Source organism: Aristolochia californica, unplaced genomic scaffold (assembly GCF_029961685.1).
Source record: "Aristolochia californica isolate CCGP_79_NKW_82.1479 unplaced genomic scaffold, dmAriCali1.0.hap1 SCAF_4, whole genome shotgun sequence".
NCBI classification, from domain to species: domain Eukaryota; kingdom Viridiplantae; phylum Streptophyta; class Magnoliopsida; order Piperales; family Aristolochiaceae; genus Aristolochia; species Aristolochia californica.
The window spans coordinates 345328-369946 of record NW_027182103.1 but is presented as its reverse complement, the minus strand read 5'-3'; the positions used below and the strand labels follow the sequence as shown (position 1 = coordinate 369946).

The 24619-nt window shown below is 39.2% G+C and overlaps 5 protein-coding genes across 5 annotated transcripts; 3 read left to right on the top strand and 2 right to left on the bottom strand.

Annotated features, from left to right (window-relative positions):
• The first annotated feature begins 1048 nt into the window (after nt 1-1048).
• On the top strand, nt 1049-4490 carry LOC137962966 (probable beta-1,4-xylosyltransferase IRX10L). Its single transcript, XM_068810121.1, has 4 exons — nt 1049-1556; nt 2521-2909; nt 3459-3700; nt 3817-4490. The coding sequence occupies exons 1-4, from the start codon at nt 1451-1453 to the stop codon at nt 4328-4330; spliced, it is 1251 nt and encodes a 416-aa protein (XP_068666222.1). The 5' UTR covers nt 1049-1450; the 3' UTR covers nt 4331-4490.
• A 727-nt stretch (nt 4491-5217) lies between these two features.
• LOC137962939 (glycine--tRNA ligase, mitochondrial 1-like) lies at nt 5218-11124 on the bottom strand. Its single transcript, XM_068810081.1, has 9 exons — nt 10616-11124; nt 9583-9965; nt 9344-9461; nt 7747-7941; nt 7367-7591; nt 7144-7203; nt 6916-6996; nt 6371-6776; nt 5218-5619 (listed from the first exon to the last, which is right to left on the bottom strand). Exons 1-9 carry the CDS (start codon nt 11081-11083, stop codon nt 5387-5389), a joined length of 2169 nt encoding a protein of 722 aa, XP_068666182.1. The 5' UTR covers nt 11084-11124; the 3' UTR covers nt 5218-5386.
• A 674-nt stretch (nt 11125-11798) lies between these two features.
• On the top strand, nt 11799-13562 carry LOC137962067 (uncharacterized). Its single transcript, XM_068808777.1, has 5 exons — nt 11799-11903; nt 12231-12350; nt 12435-12521; nt 12610-13239; nt 13314-13562. Exons 1-5 carry the CDS (start codon nt 11799-11801, stop codon nt 13560-13562), a joined length of 1191 nt encoding a protein of 396 aa, XP_068664878.1.
• A 562-nt stretch (nt 13563-14124) lies between these two features.
• On the bottom strand, nt 14125-17363 carry LOC137963779 (uncharacterized). The gene is made up of 5 exons (XM_068810980.1): nt 17019-17363; nt 15327-15690; nt 15143-15213; nt 14554-14652; nt 14125-14445 (listed from the first exon to the last, which is right to left on the bottom strand). Exons 1-5 carry the CDS (start codon nt 17298-17300, stop codon nt 14344-14346), a joined length of 918 nt encoding a protein of 305 aa, XP_068667081.1. The 5' UTR covers nt 17301-17363; the 3' UTR covers nt 14125-14343.
• A 3886-nt stretch (nt 17364-21249) lies between these two features.
• Nucleotides 21250-23170, top strand: LOC137963903 (ethylene-responsive transcription factor ERF113-like). The gene is made up of 2 exons (XM_068811135.1): nt 21250-21575; nt 22424-23170. The coding sequence occupies exons 1-2, from the start codon at nt 21452-21454 to the stop codon at nt 22978-22980; spliced, it is 681 nt and encodes a 226-aa protein (XP_068667236.1). The 5' UTR covers nt 21250-21451; the 3' UTR covers nt 22981-23170.
• The last annotated feature ends 1449 nt before the right edge of the window (nt 23171-24619 follow it).

Genomic DNA, 24619 nt, shown 5'->3' with positions numbered 1-24619 from the left:
GGTTAGGAGGTTGGTGAACTATTTTCATTATTGCTTACCAAAACTGCTCAGGAAAGAGTTTCCTCCGGGACTGCACAATCATGGAGTTCAAGTCTTACAGGATATTTAAGGAATAAATATGTAATTAACATTAAAAATGATAATTATCGAAAGGGTGATAAAATTTTTGTGGGTGTGATTCATCTAATTTATGGGTTTACTATGGAGTTGTAATTTTTAACATTGAGGAATGTCCACATAACTACCAATTTAATAGGGGGAGCAGCACATTTATTAATACCTACTCTCTTGACCACCAGTCAATTTTTTCAAGTTAACAAAGCTAACCTCTTCAAGTTGGTTGCCTCACTTCCTCTCATCTTCTCCCTACAACCTCCTACTTTAATGGGGGGAGGGAGGTCTAAAAATTTTCTTTTTTATCCAAATATAAATACAGATTGAAGGTGATTAAAAATGTGACATGCTTGATAGGGGGCCTCATGAACAAAAACGAGTATAGGACAAAAGAAATAAAGAGTCAAGGTCCACATTGATTAATACCCATTGCCTCTCTCAACCATATTGGTTTATATGTCTCATCCAAATATTTCAATTTTCATCTCAGACTCGTGGTAGGTCAGGAGCCATGTCCCCCCCCATTACAGAAGTGGACTCAAATCCAAGTTAACCCGGCCGAATCACGAGTTAGACTCGGTGAGTCGTTGAAACCTACCCTACTTGTGGTTTTTACTCATCAATTGGTGTCACGTTCAATTCAAATCTGTTGGTTAGGTAAATTCGATGGGCCCTCTCACCCACCCTTTTTTATTAATTAAAAAATTGGACTTGAACAGTCATCGCAACCGTTCAATAATTGTGGTCCCAACGAGAAGATAGTGGGTCCGTAGATCGCAATCGAAGAAATTGACGGTCCTGATTCCGTTGGCACATTGCTTCTTACTGCAGTCTCACCTCAGCGTAATCTCACGTGATCTACGTGGTGCTCGTTCTCCGGCTTGAGCTTTCGTGTTCGGGTTACTCATTTCAGGAGGATTTGTACGGTAAACGCCTGAAAAGAATGAGTTTTTGAAGAATCTCAGCGGCTTTTCTAGGTTTTTGAGATTGACTGCTCATCGAACCAACGAAAGAAACAGCTTCCGAGAAAAATCACAGATTTTGCGGGGAAGAAATATAGGATAAAGAGGAGGTTCAATCTGTTCTGTTTCTTCAAGCAAATTCATCCCACCTTGAAGACCAGTTTTATTTTATCCCCTCCAAAACTCAAAAACCTACGAAACCCCCCTTGTCTCCTGCTAACCTTCTAACCACTCTCCAGACGATGTGACGACGTTTCAACGATCTGAGCGGTGGAGGGTGAAGCGGGCCTTTTTTGATAAATCTGCGCTGAATCATCTGGATCCTCTGGGCTGAACGGGAGCACCCGCGTCGGAGAGTGAGGCATTTGGGAGGCATGGAGGCAAGGAGCGCGGTTTTCGTACTTTTCTTGTTTGCTCCTCTGCTTTTGGTGACTGGTGTTGAGGAGGTGGAGCCGGGGCAGCAGACGGAGCGGATTTCAGGTGATTTTTTTTGACCCCCCCCCCTTTTTCATGTGGAGTAGAATTAAGTGTGTATCCTCTCATTGCTCTCGTCTCAGTTGCTGTTACTCTTCTCATAGCTATCGTATAGTTCATGGGCTTGTGATTTTTCCTCTTTCAATTGGACTGCTTTCTGGTCTTCAGTGTTTGTTGTTGTAATCTATGGGAACCTCAGTTTCATTTTTTTTTTTTTCAAAGCTGATGTTGGAAGTTTGGCTTTCATGAACATGAGCTGCTTTATATCTTTGCATTGTTAGATATCGGATTGATTCTCCATTTTCCGAATCCGTCTAATTTGAGTAATAGCTGAAGTAGTGTCCCAGTATCTTTTCCTGTCCTTTCAACGTGAGAATGATTTTCCTTAACAGTTGGATTCTGGATAATTTTGAAGTCTTGGAAATCCTCATAAGTTGAAGCAATGCTTTACTGTTTACTTCTTTGAAATTTTGGTTTCTTTCTTATGCAGTTATACTGCTTTTCCTAAACTGATGGTCTGTTGCAGCTGTTTAGAAGGGATTTACAGTCTTTTAGGTGTCAGTAAAGCATTGCTTATCTTCATCATTAAAGGTCATTGACTTTCCTACTGGGATAGGTCATTGATCTTGCAGACCTGAATTTGGTGCTCTCATTTGATATAATTTGTCATTGAATTTTGGTGGCGTCCATCTTCTGCAAGCTCGAGGAAATTTATACTGGTGATTTTAGTTGATGTTAAATTTGGACCTGTTTTCTGGTTTATTTGCTCTTCATCGAGTATGTTTGAAATCGGTTGTACTTCAGGCAGATAGAGCTGGTAATTTCAGTGATTTTTCTCTGTTTTGTGGTGAGCTATATCTTGATCAAGTTATTTACATGTTTTTTCCTGCTGACTAAAGATTCCATGTGCTTGCTGGACTTCATGTTAGTTAATGACCTTGCCAAACTGAATCAACTTCATCGAATGTAGGGAGTGCTGGTGATGTTCTAGAGGATGATCCTGTTGGTCGGTTGAAGGTTTTTGTATATGAGCTGCCAAGCAAATATAACAAAAAGATTCTGCAAAAGGACCCCAGGTGCCTCACTCACATGTTTGCTGCTGAGATCTTCATGCATCGCTTCTTGTTATCCAGTGCTGTTAGGACCTTGAATCCTGAGGAAGCTGATTGGTTTTATACCCCTGTCTACACTACTTGTGACCTTACACCAAATGGGCTCCCCTTGCCTTTCAAATCACCTCGAATGATGAGAAGTGCAATACAGCTGATTTCAACAAATTGGCCTCATTGGAACCGTACAGAAGGAGCAAACCACTTTTTTGTTGTTCCTCACGATTTCGGAGCCTGCTTTCACTATCAAGTAAGAAGTCCGCCTTCTTTGGATATACAATCTATAGTCACTTTGAAAAAAAAAATGAAAATTCCAATTTTTATAAGGTGTTTTTATAAAATAAAAGAAGTGACTTTTTTAAGTGGTGCATATTTATTTCAGACACTGTGTCACTAGTCTCTCTGTTATTTGAAGACCCAAAACTGTAGCCGTAAGTTTCAAAGTAAAAAATTTAAAAATATTATTGCAATTTGAAAGTATTAACTATCACCCTCTTCAGGAGTTAGTACTCAGAAATATAAACGTTTTCTATTCAAAGTTGGTCTCACTTCATTTTTATGCTATTTACAGACAGAAAGATCTAACTGACATTATCTTATCTGACAGTAGGGAAACAATTTATAGATTCGCCCAAAAAGCTGTTGAAAACCCACAGCATAAAGTTCTTTAGAGAAGCTTTAGCTGATGAACTCTCCATATGAAGATTCTGATTCAATATCTTACGGAACTGTTAGTGATTAACTGAACTGATCTGTTGTGTGCATGTCTTCTGACTAATTGGAGTTGCCCTAATTATAGGAAGAGAAGGCCATAGAACGTGGAATTCTTCCCTTGCTTCAGCGTGCTACTCTGGTTCAGACCTTTGGACAACGAAATCATGTCTGCTTAAATGAGGGCTCCATAACCATCCCCCCATATGCTCCTCCACAGAAAATGCAAGTTCACTTGATTCCTCCTGACACCCCAAGATCCATCTTTGTTTACTTCCGGGGCTTGTTCTATGATGTCGGTAATGATCCAGAAGGAGGTTATTATGCAAGGTATTCGATGATCTATTCTTTGCTTTTGATTTTACTGCAAGATTCTCTTTGGAGGTAGTCAAATATCACACATCCAATTGCCCTTCAATTTCTTGTTTTCCTGTTTGGTCTTACAGAGGTGCCCGGGCATCGGTATGGGAAAACTTCAAGGACAACCCTCTATTTGACATCTCCACGGAACACCCAACAACTTACTATGAAGACATGCAAAGAGCAGTTTTTTGCCTCTGCCCTCTTGGATGGGCTCCGTGGAGTCCCAGATTGGTGGAAGCCGTTATCTTTGGCTGCATACCTGTAATCATAGCAGATGATATTGTCCTACCATTTGCTGATGCAATCCCATGGGAGGAAATCGGTGTATTCGTGGCGGAGAAAGATGTACCGAACTTGGATACAATCCTGACTTCCATTTCCCCAGATGTAATACTTAGGAAGCAGAGATTGCTAGCAAACCCTTCAATGAAGCAGGCTATGCTGTTTCCACAGCCAGCACAACCAGGGGATGCTTTCCACCAGATACTAAACGGGCTAGCTCGAAAGCTTCCTCATCATAAGAATGTTTACTCGAAGCCTGGGGAGAAGGTTTTGAACTGGACTGCAGGTCCTGTTGGTGATCTCAAACCTTGGTAGTAAACCAGATAAGACTTTTGAGGTAATGAAGGCTGGCGGATGCTTGGTTGTCGTCTGTAAGTGTAAATTTCCTTGTCGAAAATTGAAACTGTCATAGATTATAAATTTCTTTTTGTAGATTTAGATACGTACTTATACTATGGCCTTCTTTTTGAGTTGAGTTTGCTCTCTAATGTTTATGGGTCTAAAGCTCCATTTTTGGAACAGAAATTTCTGTTTAAAGATATGGCAAAAGTAAACTGAGAAAAGAAAGAGACTTTAAGAAATTAAGAAGTAAATAAGAAACTATTTGGTAAAACGATTGTTTAAGTTTCCATTAGTACATTTATAAATAACGATTAAAGTGTATAATCACAGATAATATCGATATATGAAATTAAAATAGCACTGGGCCAACATGGTGTAAGGGATGGAGTTCATCAAACCCCAACCCAGTCAACCAAGTTATGACCAATTCGAGGGCTTACAAGCTATCGACCTGAACAAAGAGTCAGGTCTAGTTGATCCAGTTCAACTATCCAATCCAGTCTGGATTTTATAACATAGCTTTCAACAGCTCCCTAGTAATTTAGTAAACCGAAAACAAAAAATCTCTGTAACAAGAAAAGAAAAAGAAAAAAAAGTAATTTTCACCCGGTGAACCTCTCTGTTTATTCGGGTAAGACATTCATCCGCCAATTTTAGAGACTTGGAGAGCTACTAAAAGATCAAGAAGAAAATTGAAGGCCAATTGACCGAGTGATTCATTCTTCATTTCAGATTTGAGAGCCAAGGAATGTAAAAGACTGTCGAGTGGTCACCCATAAAAACCACATCTTTGCACCCTACACTACTCGGAAAATTTAGATAGAGAAAAAAGGGAAGGCCCAAAAGGATCAAAACAAAAATATAGCATAAACGGAGTGACTTTTTCTCTTTAATAATTAGGTTGTTTCGGTTTATACAGTTGTCTCAAATATCAGAAAAGCAATTGCTACCCCTCACAAGATGGACCAATAAAACAGAATGCAAGAAGCTCCAGAGGTTATCTGTAGAAGAACTGGTGAACAAAAATTATCAATCACCTGCATTAGTGTGAGATGGAGTTGGATACTTCCACTTGACATCTTCCCATGTGCTCTGCCCGTTGGTCAACTCCTCTACCACTGAGGCAACCTTGTCAAGATCCACACGGACCTGCTCTTTGGAGTCTCTCTCTCTGATTGTAACAGAATTTGCTGAATCTACTGTGATAGCAAAAGGCACACCAAGCTCGTCTGTTCTTGCATATCTTTTACCAATCGAAGTGCCTGAAAAATATTACTAGTTTGTTACTTTTCCATCATTCCAGAACTTCTCTAACATAGTAACCATCTTCCAAGCTCAGTTCGTGGTCAGGCTAGACATCTAAAACCCTAGTTGTGAAGTCATTTGTCCAAATGAGTTTTTGCCCAAACAAAACGGCAACGGAGAAACTCTGATCCTGGAATAGAATGGCCAATAGAGTTATGTGGACCATATCAAGACATGCATTGCAAACATTTCAGATGAATCACTCACTCTCCGAGACTTGGAGAGGATCTCAACTCTTTTTTGTATTTGATCCTAAGGTTTAAAACAACCCAATTCTAAATGGGTGTAGATTATTTAAAGACAATAATTATTTTATTCTAATTTGTCTATATCATTCAAGAAGCTGGGGAACTGATTACGGTTATCCTATAATTTAATTATGCTACTAGAGTCGCACCTCATTGACTTTTTGGAAACCAACAACATGCCATTGCATGCTTGGAAGATGTGGAAGCTATCTGCTGATGCTACTCGATAGGCTAATCTATATCAGCTGATTGACCTCTCCAGACTGTATTGCATGGTCATACTTATCATCCAATATGCTGACTAATACCATAACTCATAAAAACATGCCAGACCCTCTTAAGTGGGTAATACAAATTAAAAGCCAGTTGCAAACCACTGGACCTATCAATTCATAGCCCTAACCATGTGATGGTACTAGAGATAATTCACCAACTAATATAATTTATTTAGCAAAAATACCTGTTACGTCTATCTTGGCAGAAATCCCCTTTAGAGTAAGGGTCCTGGAAATTTGTTTGGCAACTTCCTCATACTGATGATTTTGGACCAAAGGAAAGACGGTGCATTTGATGGGTGCTACAAGAGGTGGGAAGCGAAACACGTTCAACTGTTCATCCCCATCCTTACTTGGCCTTGTATAGAATGAATGCTCAAAAAGGCAGTATATTATCCGCCCAATACCAAAAGATGGTTCGATCACTGAAGGGGTAAAAGCCCTCTGGTGTTCTCTCCTTGTCACCTTAGAAATTGAAACCATCTTTTCTTTAAGAGTGACAGATTTCTCAAGAGTGCACACATAAAACTCAGCCTCTCCATTGGCTTCTAAAGCTGCTTTCAGTGACATTGCTTCTGCTTCATTCATGGCCTATCAATTACATGATAAAAAGAAGCGAATAAAATTTTCAGTAGTCGAGTATCACCACTCAAGAGAAATTGAAAAGCAAAAGAAAATAAAATAAAACAATACATAAAAACAGGATTCAAAGGACTGCACCATTATTTACCTCCAAAGCTTCGACAACCTTCTTCTGGTTTCCCTTAAATTCAAGGCCCAGCTCTCTCTTAACTGGGGTTATAACCAACTCCTGAGATTGCAAAGAAACCACAAATGTTAACCAAAGCATATATACAAGCACATAGGCACGCACATGTGCACACAGGCACACACACACACACAAAGTTTACAAAGTGGCAGTAAGGAAGAGAGAGACAAGAGGAACAAAGAGACACACCTCAACCTCTCTAGGTTCAGCAAACCTTTCATGAGCCACAAGAGGAACACTGCTTTTTTCCTGAAATTTTTCACCAATAGTTTATTTTGTCAAAATAGTAAAAAATTAAATGTATGGATGAATTTCTAGAGTGGATAAATATCTAGCCCCTCTTCCCATCACAATAGAAAAGCTCGAATATTGCAGAGATGCATCTTAACATGTATTTATTCAATGCTCTTACCGAGTGAGCACGAAGGTCATAGGCTGACCTGTCTGCAATACCAACACACTCAATCCAGCCATAGGAACACTCAATCTCAGCATCCCAACAATCAGCAGCATAGTGGGCCATCTCATTTGGAAGATGCTGCCGGAAACGTAATCTTTCCTTGTCAATGCCAAGGCTTGTCAGAAACAGGTACACCCTTCCAATGAAATAACCAAGTGTTTGGTTGTTTACAACTCCCTGTCAAATATACATAACAAATAAAATGGAATAAAAACTTCAGCTACATCCACGATGAGATAAAAAATGCTAAAAAATTATTCTGTTTTCCTGTCCGTACAGTTTGTCATTCCTCTTGACCTAATAGCAACTTGTGTTGCCAAACAGAGACCCACCTTTGAAACAGCTTCACCAAGGCACATTTTCTTTGCAGGTTGCCCCGACAGTTGTAACTCTCTAGGAAACATGAGGAACTGCAAATCAGCAACATCACCATACTTCAGGTGGGACTTGTCTTCAGGGTCCACAAAATGTTCTATCTCAGCTAGAGTAAATTCGCGAACTCTGAGAAGACCTTGCCGAGGAGAAATCTGGGAAGGGTAAGGTGTCACAAAACAGATAAAATAAAAAAGAAAGGAGCAAAAAAGTCTTTTAAAGGAACCCACTCTCTAAAAGTTTAAACATGCAGTTGTACATTCATTGGTGATGGACAATGCAATTAAAAATAAAAAATCAGAGCCATGTTCATCTCTTATCTTCATAGCTTCCATTTCTTGAAAACAGCCTCTTATCAGAAGTTAGACACAACTAGTGTAAATGCTTTTCTTTCTGTATTTCTCCTCCGAGAGCTCCTTATGATTTCTCTTGCTTTATTTAGTACAACTCCTGCTCTATTAAAATAAAATAGGTGTTTTCCATATCTTAAACAAGACAGACTTTATAGCTAAAGTTAATTGGAAGGTGCAAATCTCCAGTCATTTTTCAGCAGATAGAGACCAACATCCACTTTCAAACTAAGGTTTGCAAAGAGCATGCATATCTACTCCAAAAAGATTCATATCCCCATGTTGCACGAAATATTTCCATCATATGGGTGAAGCAGCTTACAAGTATCAGTGAAATAGAGCTAGTCAACTCATAAAGTTAATCAATGTGATGTAAATACAAGCACCACCAGTCAAGCATTTTAAGAGCAAAACATTGTCCACAGAATGCTTTCTTCCACAGAATTGGTTCCATAAAGGCCAAGAGCAAAACAGCATCGAGTGTTCGATGAAGATCAGAAGCAAATTTTAGAAAGGCTTCTAGCTGGGAACTGAGTAGTTTGATATGTAATTCACCAGCTACTTTTTTTTAAAATGTAAAAAAATTGAAAATGCACGAGATACTCGTTTCATGCTCAAAAGATTGTGTTATTTTTATTTTCTCATTAAAATTTGGCAACAGGTTTTTATACTATTTAATGATGATTATATATCTTCTGCTGAACATAAACAGTGTTATCGGTAGTAACCTCTTTTTCCTGGTTTTCAAAGTAACTGACCCCATGAAGGTCTGGTCAGGTGAAAGACACCCTTCACAATAAATTTTTGGTAACAACAAGAAAAGAGGATTTATTAGAAACAAGGCTCCCGAGGGAGAAGTGTACAAACGAGTGAGTAGAACATAGAAAGATAACAAGCGCTAAGAAGCCAAAAAGAAAATAAAAGATCAAAGGAAAGTGGTGCCTGGTCAGGTGAAAGGCATCCTTCGCTATGTGACAATTAACAATAGAATAATAGTAAGGGACATTTTACGCTCCGGTTATATTAGAGAAGCTGTGCAGTTGATGCATAGCCGAGTAGCATGATCTAGTTGAAAACCAGTTAGGCCAACACAGCATCTATCAAGGTCATGTCAACAGGGTTCTTAAAAAATTGGTGTATATATATAGATCCTTTTGACAAAAAAATGGCAGTTAAAAGTAGTAAAACATGCAGAAAGAGAACAAACCTCATTTCTAAATGCTTGGCCAATCTGTGCTGCTGCAAATGGAAGCTTGTTGCCATTATAATAATATAGATCTTTGAAGTTCACAAAGATGCCTTGTGCTGTCTCCGGACGGAGATACCTAAGAACATCATAAACAAATCAAATTATGGAAATGGAGGACTAATAAACTCCAGAATGGCCTATATAAATAAGTATCTAAAGTGATGGTAATAATGAGTATCGGCGTCAGAATATCTTACCCTTGGACCAAACCTGTCGGTCCTATTGAAGTCTGAAACATCAGATTGAAAGGATAAGGATCAGACAAAAGATTCTTCGTTTCTGGAGCAGTTATCCCATAATCTTTGATCTTCGCACCAAGTTCTTCAGAAGTGAGATCATCCAGCACAGCCAGAATATGCTTTAATTCTGCTATCTTCTCAGATGGTAAAGTTAAGTCCTTTTCAATCTTTTCTTTGCAGAAATCCTTGAGCAAGTGATCTGCTCGATAGCACTGACCAGTCTTTTCATCCTTTACCATAAGGTCAGTGAACTTATCCACATGACCTGAAGCCTTCAAGACAACTTCTGGAGTGACACAGGGGCAGTCCACTTCCAACATGTTCTCCTCGAGAACAAAGTGCTGAATTAACATACAGAATTGATCAGCTATACTATGATTAGCAAAAATAATAATAGATCTTTTCCAGTTTCAATAAAATAAAATAAAATAATAGATCACTTCCACAGTGCGAACAAGGATTTTATCAATAGGAGGTTTAAAGCATGTAGAGAAAGGCCATTGCATCAGTCTCGTGCAGCCCCATATGGGAAAGTTCAATAACTAAAGGTGTTGTTTACACAATAAGATCAGTATTAATAACAGAGGCGAGCATTAGAACAATATCAAGCCGCCAGGCATTAATTAAGATTAAACGGAACACAGACCAAGAGCATAGACCATAAGATGCCACTAGAGAAAAAAAAAAAAGGTACACAAAAGCCCTTCGAAGAAGCATCTACTCCTATTTCACTCATAACTTACATTTACTAAAATTGAAAATTATATAAATCGTACTCCTGCAACTATTTCATGTCCACTCACTACTAGAACCTTTCTAACAAATTGAAATCCATACACCACAATGCCACATATTAGACAAAGAGGTAACGAAGGCCATAGTCTTCTCCACTTAACAAGAGAATACTGAACTCTGTGGCAGTTTATACAAAATAATACCCATCTAAACAGCAATATACCAAAATTCGAGCAACTAAAGAAGGCGAACTGACCTGACGCCAGAACGCGAGGACATTAGCTTTAACAGCACAACCAGGAGGGCCATAGTCGTAAAGCCCGGCGACACCGCGATATATCTTGAAAGACGGAATATAAAACAAGCGGCGTTCGAGAGTATTGACGACGGCTTGCCGAAAAGCTTCTCTATTCACGGAGGACTCTCCGTTGCCAACGACGGCGTTCTTGAGGTCGCGAGCGACGGACTCGAACTCGAGCTTGAGGGCTTTGAGGGCGTCGACGGCAGCGGCGATTTCGGGCTTCGGCGCTCCAGCAGCCTTCAAGCTACGGACGGCGGCGGATTGCACATCGGCTGCGGCCTGCTTATCAGCGAGGGCCTGACGAAGGGCGGCCTCCGTAGCGTCCATTGGTGGCGGATTCGGCGAGGTGAGGGAGGAGTAGCGCGAGAGACTGTGAAGCAGAAATGGTTTCAGTGAGCGGATTGGAAGAAAGAGAAATCGCATGTACAGCTCTCTAGGGTGGAATTTTTTGGGCCTTTCCTCTGCCAAAGATGAAATTAAAGCGTGGACTGTGCAAACCCGGCTGGCGCACTAAGATATTAAACCACTGACGCTATTATAACAGAACTAAACATGAGAAGCCCATAAGAACCGTAAATGGTTTGGAAAAAAGAACTATAATCGTCCAGGTGATGTGAACAGGTCATATTGATCATCTAGCTGACTGTCACATGTTACATTGAAATAATCATTCATACGTGTATATATAAAGATTTAATAGTTCTATATTTATAAGTATTTTTTAATTAGAGCTTATCTGAAGGTTTATTAGAAATGTGTACCTAGGAAAAATATTTATATCTTTTCTTGGGATATAAATTTCCAACCATGGGGCACTAACGGGGCCTTAGTATTTTGGACAATATTTATGAATTTATACGAAAATGGAGTATTTGAGAATGAGAAAATAGTCATAGCTTCAAATATTTATCCTCTTATTACCTAAAGAAATTTAAAATTCACATTAATGGTTTATATATATTTTATATATATTTTAAATGTAGGTTTAGAGTTTGAACCCGATTCAGCTCAAGCAGGGTTAAAATTTTTGGTCTCGCCTCTGCAACGAAGACGAGGAGGAGCCAAAGCGGAGGAAGTGAAGAGCAGAAAACACGGAAGATCAAGATCGTTCCTGAAAGAGATCTCAGCTTCTCTTGTTATGGCGAATCTGCGGCTCAAGCTTTCACGACTCGTCCGCTGCCATGAAGAATCCAAAGCCGCATTTCAGCGGCTGAAATCGCAGATTGAGATAAGCTTGCATGAGGCGAGTAAACTGTAGAATATTGCTTTTGGATAAAATAAAAAGAAACTGTAGGCTTCTGTCTTCTCCGATTAATTAAGCATCGTAGCATCAGATTGTTACCAAGTACAGTACAGCTTTCGAATAAAAAAATAACTGTGGATTTCTGTCTTCTCCGATTGGTTGTTACTAAGTACGGTACTCCTTATTTTTTTTATTTTATCAGATTTCTATAAGTATGTTGCAGTTGTATGTAGACATTGCTCGGAATTTTTCTGGATCTTTGGCATTGAAACTGGTAGATACATCTTACGGTGACTGCATTTTGTGAAAATCTCGACATCTTTGCAGGCTGAAGAGGTGTTTGCGTCTCTCTCAGTCCCTTTGATGCGATTCGTAGGTCTCAAAACAGAGGAAATGGCTTTGGAAGGAAGATCGAGTTTCATCGTCTTTGAGAGTGATTCCCAGCGAGTAAAGAACACGACCTTTCCTTATTTTTAACCATGATTCTCATGCAGTGATTCTGGATATTTAAATGGCTGACTTTCCCGGCAGCTTAGCTGTCGCGGACTCGCCGAATCTGAGGATTTGACGAGATCGTCAACTCCTGACGATGGAGTACATTGTCTTCCAACATTAGAGGTCAGGTCGATCTCGGAAGGAAAATTGATCTGATTGTTAAGGTTTGGCGCATTGACGTAGATAACGGGTTTAGTCGTTTGACGCGCAGGACGGGCAGCGCTACCAGGCCCGGATCGTCCGTGCACGCCAGGAGCTGACAGCGGAGAGCCGCCTCCATCTCCAACATCTGGCCTCGCTCCTCCGCCAGATAGAAGACGACGTCAACTCCGCCCTGGATGACTACCACCAGCGACTCGACGACCGCCACCTCGCCATCCAGAAGCTCTTTCAGAAATCAAAGGCCTTCTTGGACACCGTCCATCACGGCAACCGGGATCCGAAGGTCATCTTCGTCGCCACTTGTAAAATCCTCGCCGCCGTCTACGAGAAGGTGGGATCCGTGTTCGACTCCGTGAAAGAAGACGCGGACGAGCTAATCGGAGAGCTGGGAAGCCGAATGTGCACCCCGTTGGCAGGCCATGCGAAGCGGCTGAAGGCGGACGGACGCGTGGGTTCAACTGCTCGGCTTGTGAGCCTGGCAGAGGAGCTGGGAAGACTGGCGAGATTCAGAGCGGCAGAGGCTGGGGAGGCGAGAAGGAAAGCGAATGAGGCGGAGGAGGGAAGGCTAGAAGCGGAGAGAAGGTTGAGAGAATTTGAGGAGAAGGTCATGAGAATGAAGGACTCCTTCGGCTCGTATTACGCCTGTTTCGAGGTTGAACAGAGCATCCGGGGAGACAAGGTAGTTTCACACCGGGGCTCCATTTTCGTTCCCCCAAAGACAAGCCCATTTTATTGTTATCTTGTCTGTTCTAGGCGAAGCTGGTGGAGGTAGATGAGAAACGCCTGCAAGAAGAGAGATTCAGCAGCTCCCAAGGACCGCGCCAGAGTCAGTCGTCGGCGAATGTGAACCTTGTACGGACCAGCTGCAGAAAGTATCCCCTTCTTCCATCTCCGGTGACTGATCGGCAAGAGGTAGCGGCTGATCACGTCAAACATCTCCAGGGATCTCGGACAAGAACCACGCCACAGCGTAGGAGCTTGTCCAAGCTGTATCCTCTGTGATGGCTGCATTGTAGACTGCAGAGAAAGATCGGTGGGTCGTAATACGATAATGACGAATAGTAGGACTCTTCCTTCGTAGACAAAACTAATTTCTACTGACTATATGAAAAATCATTCTACTCAGAAACTGCACTATTGGATTCAACTACTAAACCAAATCTGTAATGCCCTAGAAAACATTTTACCAAAAAGAAAAAAAATTATAAACAAAAAGTTTACGATAACATGTACGAATAATAAATTTCTGACTTACAAAAGATGGTTTTCTTTGTTTGACGTTATTATATCGTATGAAGTATCTTGAGATATTTGATATCTCCCGGGACCGCTTGGCCCAGGAACTCTGAACACAACCAATTACTGGACTAGTATGAATGAAACAGGGCTCTACCAGGATGGGTTCCATTAAGAATGATAAAGGCTTTCGCTGTGTCTCCCTTGCATTGAGACTGCAGAAGTTTTTCTAAAGACGCTGCCTCCATCAAAGCGTCATAAGCCTGCACTTCTTACTGGCATAGACAGCACAAAAATTCTTTTCCAGAAATTATTAGCAGTGCACTATCTCTGTAATTCCAAAGCCTGACATGAATTTGTAAAGCGTTTCCAGTAGCTACGGTGAATGCTGCTCACACGAACTTAGTTAAAACATGAATGCTTTAGTCTTGTGAAATCCCATTATTGAATCTGTACTTGACAATCTACAAGATAACATTGGCAGTAAAACTCAAATACAAACATCCTCTTTTTGTTCTTGGAAACCTTCTGTACAGCATCTGGCATTCTAATCCAGCTTTTGCTCCAACTCCAGCTTCTGGACCAAAGCCTTCTTTTCGTCTTCTGGGAGGGCATTGAACATGAACACAGATTTGTCGCCTATGTCATCCTGGATAAAGCAAACACAAACAGAGTTATAGAAAGATCGGAATCTTACTTCTCAGCATCATATTGTTGTGTGTAACTAATTACACCCGCTGAAATATCAAATACAGACCTTAATAGGCTGTGTGAATTTTCTAGCTGCAAAAATGACAAAAAGAGCAATCCACACCCCCAAGGCACCGAGTTCCACATTGTTATCCATCAAACCAGTCTGCAAGGTCAAATAATCTTCAGTGTAAGAGAAGTTGCTCCTCCCAATTGTTGCAACAATATTGAAATGTGCATTTCTATTGCATCCATGGACTTCAATTGGGGTGGCCATAACAGTATTGGACATTATATTGAGATCCCCAAAATCTAAAACGATACATCAAAACATGCTGTGTATTGGTGAACATTGATAAATTATTGCATCAAGTATGGTATAAACGACTTCAAAATCCAATATGTATTTGACGATACAAGCAACACTCGGTCACAGAACACATTTTTTCGTCATTTCCTAGGAAGCTATATTAATAACTGTCCACACTACTTTCTTGTAGTGTGCTAATAAGATCTTAACTTAAAAATTTCCTACAAACATATAGTAAAGAAAAACATTTCTACCGTTTCCTAGGATACATATTTCCAACCAAGAGTACTAAAATGGCCATAATCTACTTTATTGTGAATGTAATAGGAAAGAACATGATCAGTACCAGGTGTCCAAGAAGTAGAGTAGGGATAACAATCGTCAACAAAGCGGCTTCCAACTTTCCATAACAGAGCCCTGAGCATTGCATCAAATATTAAAAACCAGGATGAAACAAACTTTGGCAACATAGAACTTGAAGAAAATACATATTTCCAAGGTGGAGAAGAAGAAAGCAGCTATGAACTTACCTTCCTTGAACACTAGTCCTGTTAATGAGGCAAAAAGAGGCCCCACAAGCCAAACGGCTGCTGGGTTCTCAACAACATATTGCACCAAGGTCTTGTTCATGGGATGAGCAAGACTTAAATAAGTTGCTAAGGATCCGATGGCTCCAAGAGCCCAAAAGGCTTGAAGGGTGCGCTTAATAGGGGTGACATAGATATGAATTAAGAACAATGACAATCCCAACCCTCCAGCTCCAAGTACATAGAATGCATCAAGATATTGTTTTACGATATCCCCCACAAATGTGTCTCTGGGTAGAAAAGCTGTTGAAGCCACAATTACGAATGAGGAGGCTGCAGTGACCAGTCCACATCTGTATAATATCACCTGAGTCAACTTCTATATCAATCACTGCCATGTATATTGAATTCCTATATTCTTCTTAAAGTAATTTTTAAATTGAAACTAAGAGAGTTTTTGTGCCAACTAGAAAGTGTGGGAAAAACAGCTACGAAAAAAATTGTCTAGTTAACCAAAACTTTCTGGTATTTGTATCATTTTTGGGGATGGGAAAAAATTTCACTTAAATTCTTCTTGATTCCTCTTGCCTCTATGAAATGTTAAAAATGATAGGAAAATAAGTTTCTATTGCTACAATAGAAAACTATATGAAAAATAAACCAAGAAGCACCAAAGTAGTTCTTGATCACTTACTTCTTTCTTTACCATATTTTTTATTATTTATAAAAAAATAGTTTATTTCTAGTGTAAGCACCAACACTACAACTAATTTTCCTGTCATTTTCTGTGGTGGCGCAAATACAAGAAAATTCGTCAAAGGAAAACTTTTCCAATGAGAAAATAGTCAAACGGAAAACTATTTTCAAAACGTATACGTTGCTTGAACTCAAAGAAATGTTTTAAAACAAACATAAGTTAAGATAAAGAAATCATTCAAATCCATAAACAAGTTAAAATATTAAAAGTACATGGCCTTAAATCCATATGTTATTCTTAAAATGGAAAGAAATCACATGATAATTTATAATCATAATTTTTACTATTAGTTATGAATTAAATAACAGAAAGTATGGGTGGGTATAATAATAATAGACGAAGTTCATGATTGTGTTATTTAATATTTTATTTTTAATTTTTTTCATAGTAAATATGATAGCTTTATATGAAATAAAAGGGAATGCTGGTTTTTTTCCTGGCTCTGGTTACTGTTTTTCCTTCTTTATTAACCTTCAGAAGTAATGGTAGTTTTAAACAAAAGTATTTTTTTCATTTTGGGAGAACCTGAATGACAGTAAGGTGGGTCAACACTCCCTGCATTGCTTGTACAAAGCCAGTTTTAATAAAAATTCCTCTGTGAAATTTTTTCTTTTCATTACAAATATGTTCCCAATGCTTCAGTATCAATCGTGCTAATTGAAAATGCAGTTGATCACTAAGCTTCAGTTTTGATAAATAAGTAAACCGGAATTTGGAAGAGATTGCAGTGATTTCTTCATCAATCAGCGAATTGAAAACAAGAAGAGCCAAAAAAAAAAAAAAAAGATTTCAGGAATGTTTAACTAATAGTTCCGCCTATTTACAATTCGAACACGTTTGAAGCAAACAACAGACAGCCACATAAACCCAGAAAAGCTAAAGAAATTGTAAAATTTTCAGCAAAGCCTCGAAGGAAGAAGAAGAATAGAAAAAGGTACCTCCAGAACGTCAGAAGACTCAACAGTCCAAGGCCCGTAAATCCCTTGATAAACTGTTCGATCAAATGTCTGCTGAGACCCTTCCCGGAGAGCTTTGCACTTTACCGACACAAGTCGACGCGATACAGCAGAAGAACGAGAACGAGAAGCAACTCGAGGACCAGAAGAGAAACGGGAAGAAGAAAGGGACAAGGGCAGTAAACGAAAATTTATATCTGATAGTTGAGTTCTTGGGAGAAGTTTCGAAGTGGAAGATGAGAGTAACGCCATGCTCGCGCTCATTTCTAGCTTTTCCAGCTTCCCTGATCAGTTAATTTCATTGTTTCATAATCATCTGCAAATATTTCTATTTCTGAGGCCGAGTCCAGGGAGATATTTTTGGGTACACGAATCGCAAACGAGATAATGTGTAGAAAATCTAGAATTCTTACCAATTCCTTTTTATAACTGAGTCGCCCCTGGATTCACGATTCAGCGTGCGAGTCACGCTTTTTAAGGAAGGTAGCCCCTCAGGCTCGCCTCTGTGGATACCGGTGACCGAGCCTGTAATTTTGAGAGCTTAAAATTCTTTTCCAGTAGTCAGTTCAGAATGAAGTTCATGGTGGGGCAAAATCAGATGGATGGAGAAAAAGAAGGAAGAACCAACAAATTTTTTATTGACTTCCCATTGTGGTCTGAATAAGAGCAATTTAGAGGATATAAAAACAAATGATGCAACCTGTTCTAAGTGGAGGTGGTTGAAGATAAATTTTGATGGATCATCTTTAATTCATATACAAGAGGTATTGAGAGTAAAGGTGATAGTTTCTTGCCTATTAAGAAGGTTCTATTTAGAATTCGGCTTCCATATTTAAAAAAAACAAAAAAAAAGGCATTTGGATGATAATTACAAGAGATTTAGTCTTTCAGAAAGTCGTCTTTGAAAATAAAACTTCAAGTAAATTCTAAAGACCTTGACCTATTCAAAAGAAGAGAATTTTTGACTCATCATAAAAAGTATTGTAGACTGAGAGAACCCACTTCATAGTCAAAAGTTCAAATTTTGAATTGGTAGAAAAAATTGTGTAAATCATGTTCTAGATGTCACATGAAATATTACAAAAAAAAAAAAAAAAATTATACTTTTAGGCCAAGTTGTCTTCAATTGAAGTGTTGAGCAAAGATTTTTCATAGTTACTTTTTTTATGGATCCTAAACCCCTCTTCCTCTTCCTCTTCCTCTTCCTTTTCCTCCTCGATGTAGCCATCAACAACGTGGTCAAAGAACTAAATGTTAGGCATATAACAACATCCAAAAGTCAATTCCTTTTTTGGTATAAAAGACCCCTAATTGGTACACATAATGCAATATTGCCCCTCTTTTCAATGAGTCTGTGCTATGTGACCTCACAACTAGATTCAATAAGTTTCAATATTCAAATACAAGATAAGCATGGAGCCTTGGAAACATCACACTTGGTCTTAATATAGAAATGAGGACATACCCAATGGAAGAAAAAGAGATACCCATGTCCCCAAATACTCCAAGGATGAGGTCTAACATCTTTCTTTGAAAACCATGTGCTTGATATTTCATATATTCCCATAGGCAAAAGACAAATGTAGATATAGATGAAGACTTTGAACTCTAGGAGGGGGCTCTCACATGTTACAACAACTGACTCAATCAGTTGAAGCTTACCCTAAATCATAGTTCCTTATAGTTTTGTATAATTTAATATTTACATTGTATATATTTAAGTAACCAAAAAATATTAGGTCTGAATGTATAAATCAGCCTGTACAATGAAATCTCGAATGTAATTCTTTATATTTTATATAAATATCAACTATATGAAATTAAAGCTTTGAATCAAGTTCTTGAAAATAAAAAAAAAAATCCAATATATTCCCTGTTTTTTAAAAGCGATAATAACTTTCATGCAAATTGATGATTCAATAGGAGTTTAATTATCAACAACAAGATGCATGAGGGAGACTACATATAATAATGCATCCATTTGACCCTCCACAAGGAGGAGTCCTCTTAACTTCACCAAATATAAAACTTAGACTCCAAGGTCAAGTTTAAAAGGTCTGATGCATATCACCTAATACTTACAATATTGAGTTAGATATATATGCAATAGTACGTAGCTTAAATTAATATATGGTATCATAAAGGGCAAGCATGAACTTGTGAATTGAAATGAATGTCTTTGTTCCTTTAATTTGGATTAAACCCAACTACATTTTTCATTATATATTGTTAGCCATTCATAGAGACTACATGGAGAAGGATGAAGACTTGAAAGGGCATGTGGGTATCTTAAATGCTCTTAGTTTTGAGCCTTAGAAAATGGGTTTTTGTAGAGTGAGCAAAAGGTTAAGGAAGAGAGAGAGAAATACTTAGATAAGAACAAGATGAATGCACCTTCCTTAGATGATAACCCACTTTGGGACATGTATGGCCCCAAATACACCTGGCTGACATGACTTGCAATCATTTTTCTCTGCTTTGAAAGTCTCATCCCCCATGTTATGTAGTGACAAAAAGTTTTATATTACACCTTTGGTTTTTTCACAACCTCCCATAGTTGTTTTCTTGACATTCTTATGGCTCTTATGCTCTCAAGCTCTCTTCTAGTTTCATTTCAATGGTAGAAGACAATAAGACATATCCTTCCAATGACATTTATTGTGTTTTTTTCTCACTCCACAAAGTCACAAAGGTACAAATGTGAGGGCACATTGTCATAAAGAAGATAGGGGGTTCCATTCTTATCACTTCCCTTCTTTATCATGAAGGATAGTCAACAATATACTATTAAACCATTGGTGATGTAGAACTATAGAGATACCTCCAACCTTTGTTTTTTAACTCTAAAATCATTTCTTATAATAAATATTTTGTTTCGACGTAATATACAAGATTAGTATCTAATTATTAACCTAAATTTGCCCACGAGAAATCAAGTCAAAATTGAGTTTACCTGTTTTGAATAAAACGGGTGATAGAATAGCTTTTGGGGAATTTGAACAGGCAACTAAATACCCCTTACCTGTTTTGCTTATTAACAATTGCATGTCGAAATATTATATATAGTGAGATCATCTAAGGTAGTAGTCCATGAAACAAACTTGGCCTCTAGAACATATTTTTTTTACTCTCTGTATGTGGTTTACAATATTTTAATTTGTTATATGCATAGTTGTACCATTTAGTAGGAACCAAGTTTCTTCATATTGTGTTTTGGATTCTACAAGATCGATCCTTTATGTTGTGTTAATATACTTTTGAGAATCCATTTATGTGTTTATTGTCGTATTTAATTGAATATATCGAATTAGTGGATATATAGTAATTACATTGCATGCACTGGGATGACAACAATTCATGAATAGTATTCAATTATCTATTATGTTGATTTTATTCAGAATCGATTGGGTTTTTTGTTACCTATTTTTCACTCGAATACTCATGGATAATCTGGTAAATAATTTAATAAATACTTAAATAAAACTTTTAATGTATCATATATAAATTAAAAAAAAATTATAATTAAAAACTACATAAATTTTAATTAAAAAAAGTATTATAAAATAACTACAAATGTTATAATAGTGATTTTTTTTGTCGAAAATTAAATGTTATCCCTCTCTTATTTAGGCAATCGGGTAATCGTATATGAAATAATCTTTATCTATGTTTTTTTATTTAATAAATAGTTTCAAACACATAAAGATTTTTATTTCCCATTTTTTTAAATTGATAAAAAAATAAAAAAATAATAATCGGATAAAATTGACACCCTGATACGTATCATGTTGTATAAAGAAAATTTCAAAGTCTAGCGCATAATGTGATTTTAAAACTATTTAAAATTTCTTGGTACCTGATACTATTTCCGATACGTACGGATAGGCAAACCTAGGCTTTCACCCCAATACTATACCGGATAGATATCGCCCGATACAAAGATGGTATCGGGCGACAAGCGAAGTGGATCCTGCGAGTTCAAACAGTCCATGTGCCTTCTCTCTCTTCTCTCTAGAACTTCAACACAAAGCGATAAAACCACAACGATCGGTTCCGAACGGACGCCATTAAAATCCCGATCAGTTTCCTCCTTTCTTCTTCTTTTCACTTTGCTCTCTATTTTTCCTTCTCTTTTTCAGATCAGAGATCTCCGCCTTTATCGCTTTCCTCTTCTTTCTTCATCTTCCTTGAGTTCGGTATGATCTGTGGAAGATCTGCAACTTGAGCAGAACCCACCTCGGGCATGCCCTGAAAAGACCCAATCAACCTCGAATAACATCTCAGAAAAGGTGGATCGAAGGCATGGGAAGAGGCCTCTTCCTCCTGATATACCAGCGGAGGAGAACGAAGAGCTGCAGCAGCCCGGAAGCCATGAACGCTACCCAAACTTCAACTCCCCAAGAGCCCAGCAAGACATGTCCGCCATGGTTTCCGCCCTCGCTCACGTAATCAGTACCGCCCCAGATGTGGATCCGTCTCCTCCCATCTCGTCTGCACCAGGTTCAGGTGCAGAACCGGTGCAGGCTTCTCAAGAGCCAGGTAATGGTCAGGGACGTAATTATCTCCGACTTCAATGCTAATTACTGCTTATCAATCGGTGTCCTTGTCGTTCTCCCGATCTTCCTCTGTCTTATTATCCAAGAACAAGGAACTAATCAGACACTCACCAACTGGCCCAACACCTTTGACAATCAATCAGATCTAATGGGTTCTCTGCCTAGGGTTTTAAATTGATACCCGACTGCAAATTTTTTTCTTTCAAGCATCTTCTCGTCCTCATGCGAGGAGGTGATGAGTAATGAGTGATAAGTGACATCTTTCTTATAGGGCTTCCCGCCTTCTCTACTCGTCTGTCTTTCTAACAAACTGCTATAGGTATAGAGATAAGGGTTTTCATACGAGGTAAACTAAGTTGCTGCTGCTGCGGCTTAGCTTACTTTCACATTTGGTTCTTGAGTCTGCTCTCTGAGTACTGATCTTCAAATTAAGATTCTTTTCAGACGCCGCTTCTTCCTCCGCCTCTAAAACCCAACTCTCAGGAGGGAGATTTCCATGATTTCAGCTTAAAATAATACTTCGAGAGAGACAATGAATGATAGAGATGACCTTTACCAAAAAAACAGACTATAAACATTATCTCTTTGGATAAGTTTTTCTTGCACTGGTTGCGTTTCTTTCTCTCTTTTGGGTGTCGACACGAGATTCTTTTTGGGTATGTTCACACTGGCTCGGTCTCCACTCTCCACCAGTCCAAGCTTGCTTCCGTCTCCTCCCTTCCATCTTCACCATTATTACACTTCGATTAGTTGTTGCGTGATTCATTTGGAAATTATTGTTGTCAGAACAACTGAGATTCATTCGTAATGGAAATTTCTGTGTTATTCAAGGTCCTCCGAGGAGAAGGCATTATAGGGGCGTCAGGCAGCGGCCGTGGGGGAAATGGGCGGCGGAGATCAGAGACCCAAACAAAGCTGCAAGGGTCTGGTTGGGCACTTTCGACACTGCAGAGGGTGCAGCTGTTGCCTACGATGAAGCTGCTCTCAAGTTCAAGGGCACCAAAGCAAAGCTGAATTTTCCAGAGAGAGTACAAGGAAGGACAGAGCTCCGTTATTTCATGGGTTCCGACGCCGCCGGCCACCGTGGCGGTTCTGCCTCTCAGTTCTTTCCTGCCTACCAACCGCCACCTCCTGCCCAGAACTTACACCCGGATATCCTGCAGTACGCGCAGATTCTATGCAGTAGAGACGAAGATTTGCCATATATGGCACCTGGGCTGTACAATCCAGACATGTATTTACCCGCTTCTTCGTCGTCGTCCTCTTCGTCGACGATCACACAGCAAGAGTTGCTGAGGTTCTCTTCGCAGTATGGGAGCTCTTCGTCTAGCTCGGGGCCGCCAGAACATGGGAAGGACACAGGTAGCAGCCATTCTAGAGATTATTGACTTCGAGTTCGAAACCCAGATTTCTAAACTTCCATGTTCACGAGTGTTATAAGAGTTAAACCATGCTTTCCACTGGTTTTTTTCTTTTCATCTAACGAAGATTATCTTCTCGAATGCACAAAGCGAGTGCAATTTGATCGAGGAGTTAGATAAGATTTACATGTATTGCAAGGATTTCTCCTTTCTTATAATGAATGACGGATCTGGTATCGATCTGTTAAATTACTAATGCATAAACATCATTAGTTTGCTCTGCTTAGGAATTATGATGCATAACTGTAGAAACAAACAACTGCCAATATATATAAAGACTTCAGATCTGATTACTGCAAGTACTCCTCCTTCATTGATCCATCGGTGCTTTTCTGTTTCTTGATTTTCTGAAGTTTTTTACTGCTGCTTCTGCTAAAACAAACCAACCCCATCTCTGAAAGTTTTCAAGTTTCAAGAGTACCAGAAGGAGAGGACGTTCCTCAAGTTTATATTCTTCGACAAAGATGGCGGCAGTGCCTGAAACTCCATATTCCACGTTAATGGTGACAAACCTGTTTGTCGAATTGCCTCTGTATCTTTTACTGTCGCTCCGTCCCTCCATCTTCCTCTCTCTCTCTCTCTGTTAATTAGTGTATAAGATTTTATGCGGCATGCAGCAGCACCCTTGCCAGAGAGAAAAACAGTGGAGAACCGTTGAATACTTTTCTTATCTTACAGAAAATCGATCTCCTGGCGTTTTATATATAGAGTCATTTTTCCTTACATAAAGTGAATAAGATTTTATTAGAGCCCAACACCATTAGAGCTCCTCGATAGTACTAAAAAGGCAACCACAGATGATCAGAGAAGAGAATGATGAAGATGGGAGGCTGTGACTTGTGAAGATACGATCGAGTGTTCCCATTTCGAATCCTGAGGCTGACCCAAAGAGGCTTTTTTCCAAAGGGTCATGGAAGTCGGCTGTGAAAAGGTCTGTGGCTACCAGTGCAGGGTATCTGAGACTGAAGAAAAACTGCAGAGAGAGCAGTGACCATGACCAGACTGTGATTCAGTTCACTGGTTTCTCCTTCTGAAACGATCGAGGAAATTAAAGAGAAAGTCTCTGCAGTACTCTGAAAAGCGCAAACAGCAATTCCACGCCTGTTCGGATCGTACGTATGTGCCGCTGTTCGAATCAGTGGGCGTCGAGCTTCTGAGTCGATAATCTGCTGCTCGGCCATTGATCTTTTAGAGCTTTTAATTTTTTTCAAACCTTTGGGGGTAAGAAACTAAAGAAAGCGGTCAATTGGTGGTGACGGGTTCGAGCTGAACTCAAACTTGCCAACTCACACGGCTGCTTTGATTACTTCTCTTTCGTGAAATTCGACATCGATATATCTCTGATCGAATCTCCAGCTTCTTCTTCAATTGGCGGTGACGGGTTCGAGCTGAACTCAACTTGCCAACTCGAACACGACTGCTTTGATTACTTCTCTTTCATGAAATTGGACATTGATATATCTCTGATTGAGTCTCCAGCTTCTTCTTCTTTGCATGGCTCGGTGACGCATGCATGCCCTTCTGATCACAAGGGGGACCAGAGATATCGACTATTAATTTTATTTCAAAATTTGTGCAAATCTAAACCCTTTTAGACCTCAAATTA

Coding starts and splice junctions, on each gene's coding strand:
- LOC137962966 (XM_068810121.1), top strand. CDS start 1,451: ATGGAGGCAAGGAGCGCGGTTTTCGTACTTTTCTTGTTTGCTCCTCTG. Junction 1,557..2,520: donor GCAGACGGAGCGGATTTCAG/GTGATTTTTTTT, acceptor CATCGAATGTAG/GGAGTGCTGGTGATGTTCTA. Junction 2,910..3,458: donor GAGCCTGCTTTCACTATCAA/GTAAGAAGTCCG, acceptor CCCTAATTATAG/GAAGAGAAGGCCATAGAACG.
- LOC137962939 (XM_068810081.1), bottom strand. CDS start 11,083: ATGCGATTTCTCTTTCTTCCAATCCGCTCACTGAAACCATTTCTGCTT. Junction 7,942..9,343: donor GCCAAGCATTTAGAAATGAG/GTTTGTTCTCTT, acceptor TACCCTTCCCAG/ATTTCTCCTCGGCAAGGTCT. Junction 7,592..7,746: donor TTGGTGAAGCTGTTTCAAAG/GTGGGTCTCTGT, acceptor TATATTTGACAG/GGAGTTGTAAACAACCAAAC.
- LOC137962067 (XM_068808777.1), top strand. CDS start 11,799: ATGGCGAATCTGCGGCTCAAGCTTTCACGACTCGTCCGCTGCCATGAA. Junction 11,904..12,230: donor TTGAGATAAGCTTGCATGAG/GCGAGTAAACTG, acceptor ACATCTTTGCAG/GCTGAAGAGGTGTTTGCGTC. Junction 13,240..13,313: donor AGAGCATCCGGGGAGACAAG/GTAGTTTCACAC, acceptor TGTCTGTTCTAG/GCGAAGCTGGTGGAGGTAGA.
- LOC137963779 (XM_068810980.1), bottom strand. CDS start 17,300: ATGAGCGCGAGCATGGCGTTACTCTCATCTTCCACTTCGAAACTTCTC. Junction 15,214..15,326: donor AGGACTAGTGTTCAAGGAAG/GTAAGTTCATAG, acceptor TGCAATGCTCAG/GGCTCTGTTATGGAAAGTTG. Junction 14,653..15,142: donor CTCTACTTCTTGGACACCTG/GTACTGATCATG, acceptor TTGACCTTGCAG/ACTGGTTTGATGGATAACAA.
- LOC137963903 (XM_068811135.1), top strand. CDS start 21,452: ATGTCCGCCATGGTTTCCGCCCTCGCTCACGTAATCAGTACCGCCCCA. Junction 21,576..22,423: donor GCAGGCTTCTCAAGAGCCAG/GTAATGGTCAGG, acceptor GTGTTATTCAAG/GTCCTCCGAGGAGAAGGCAT.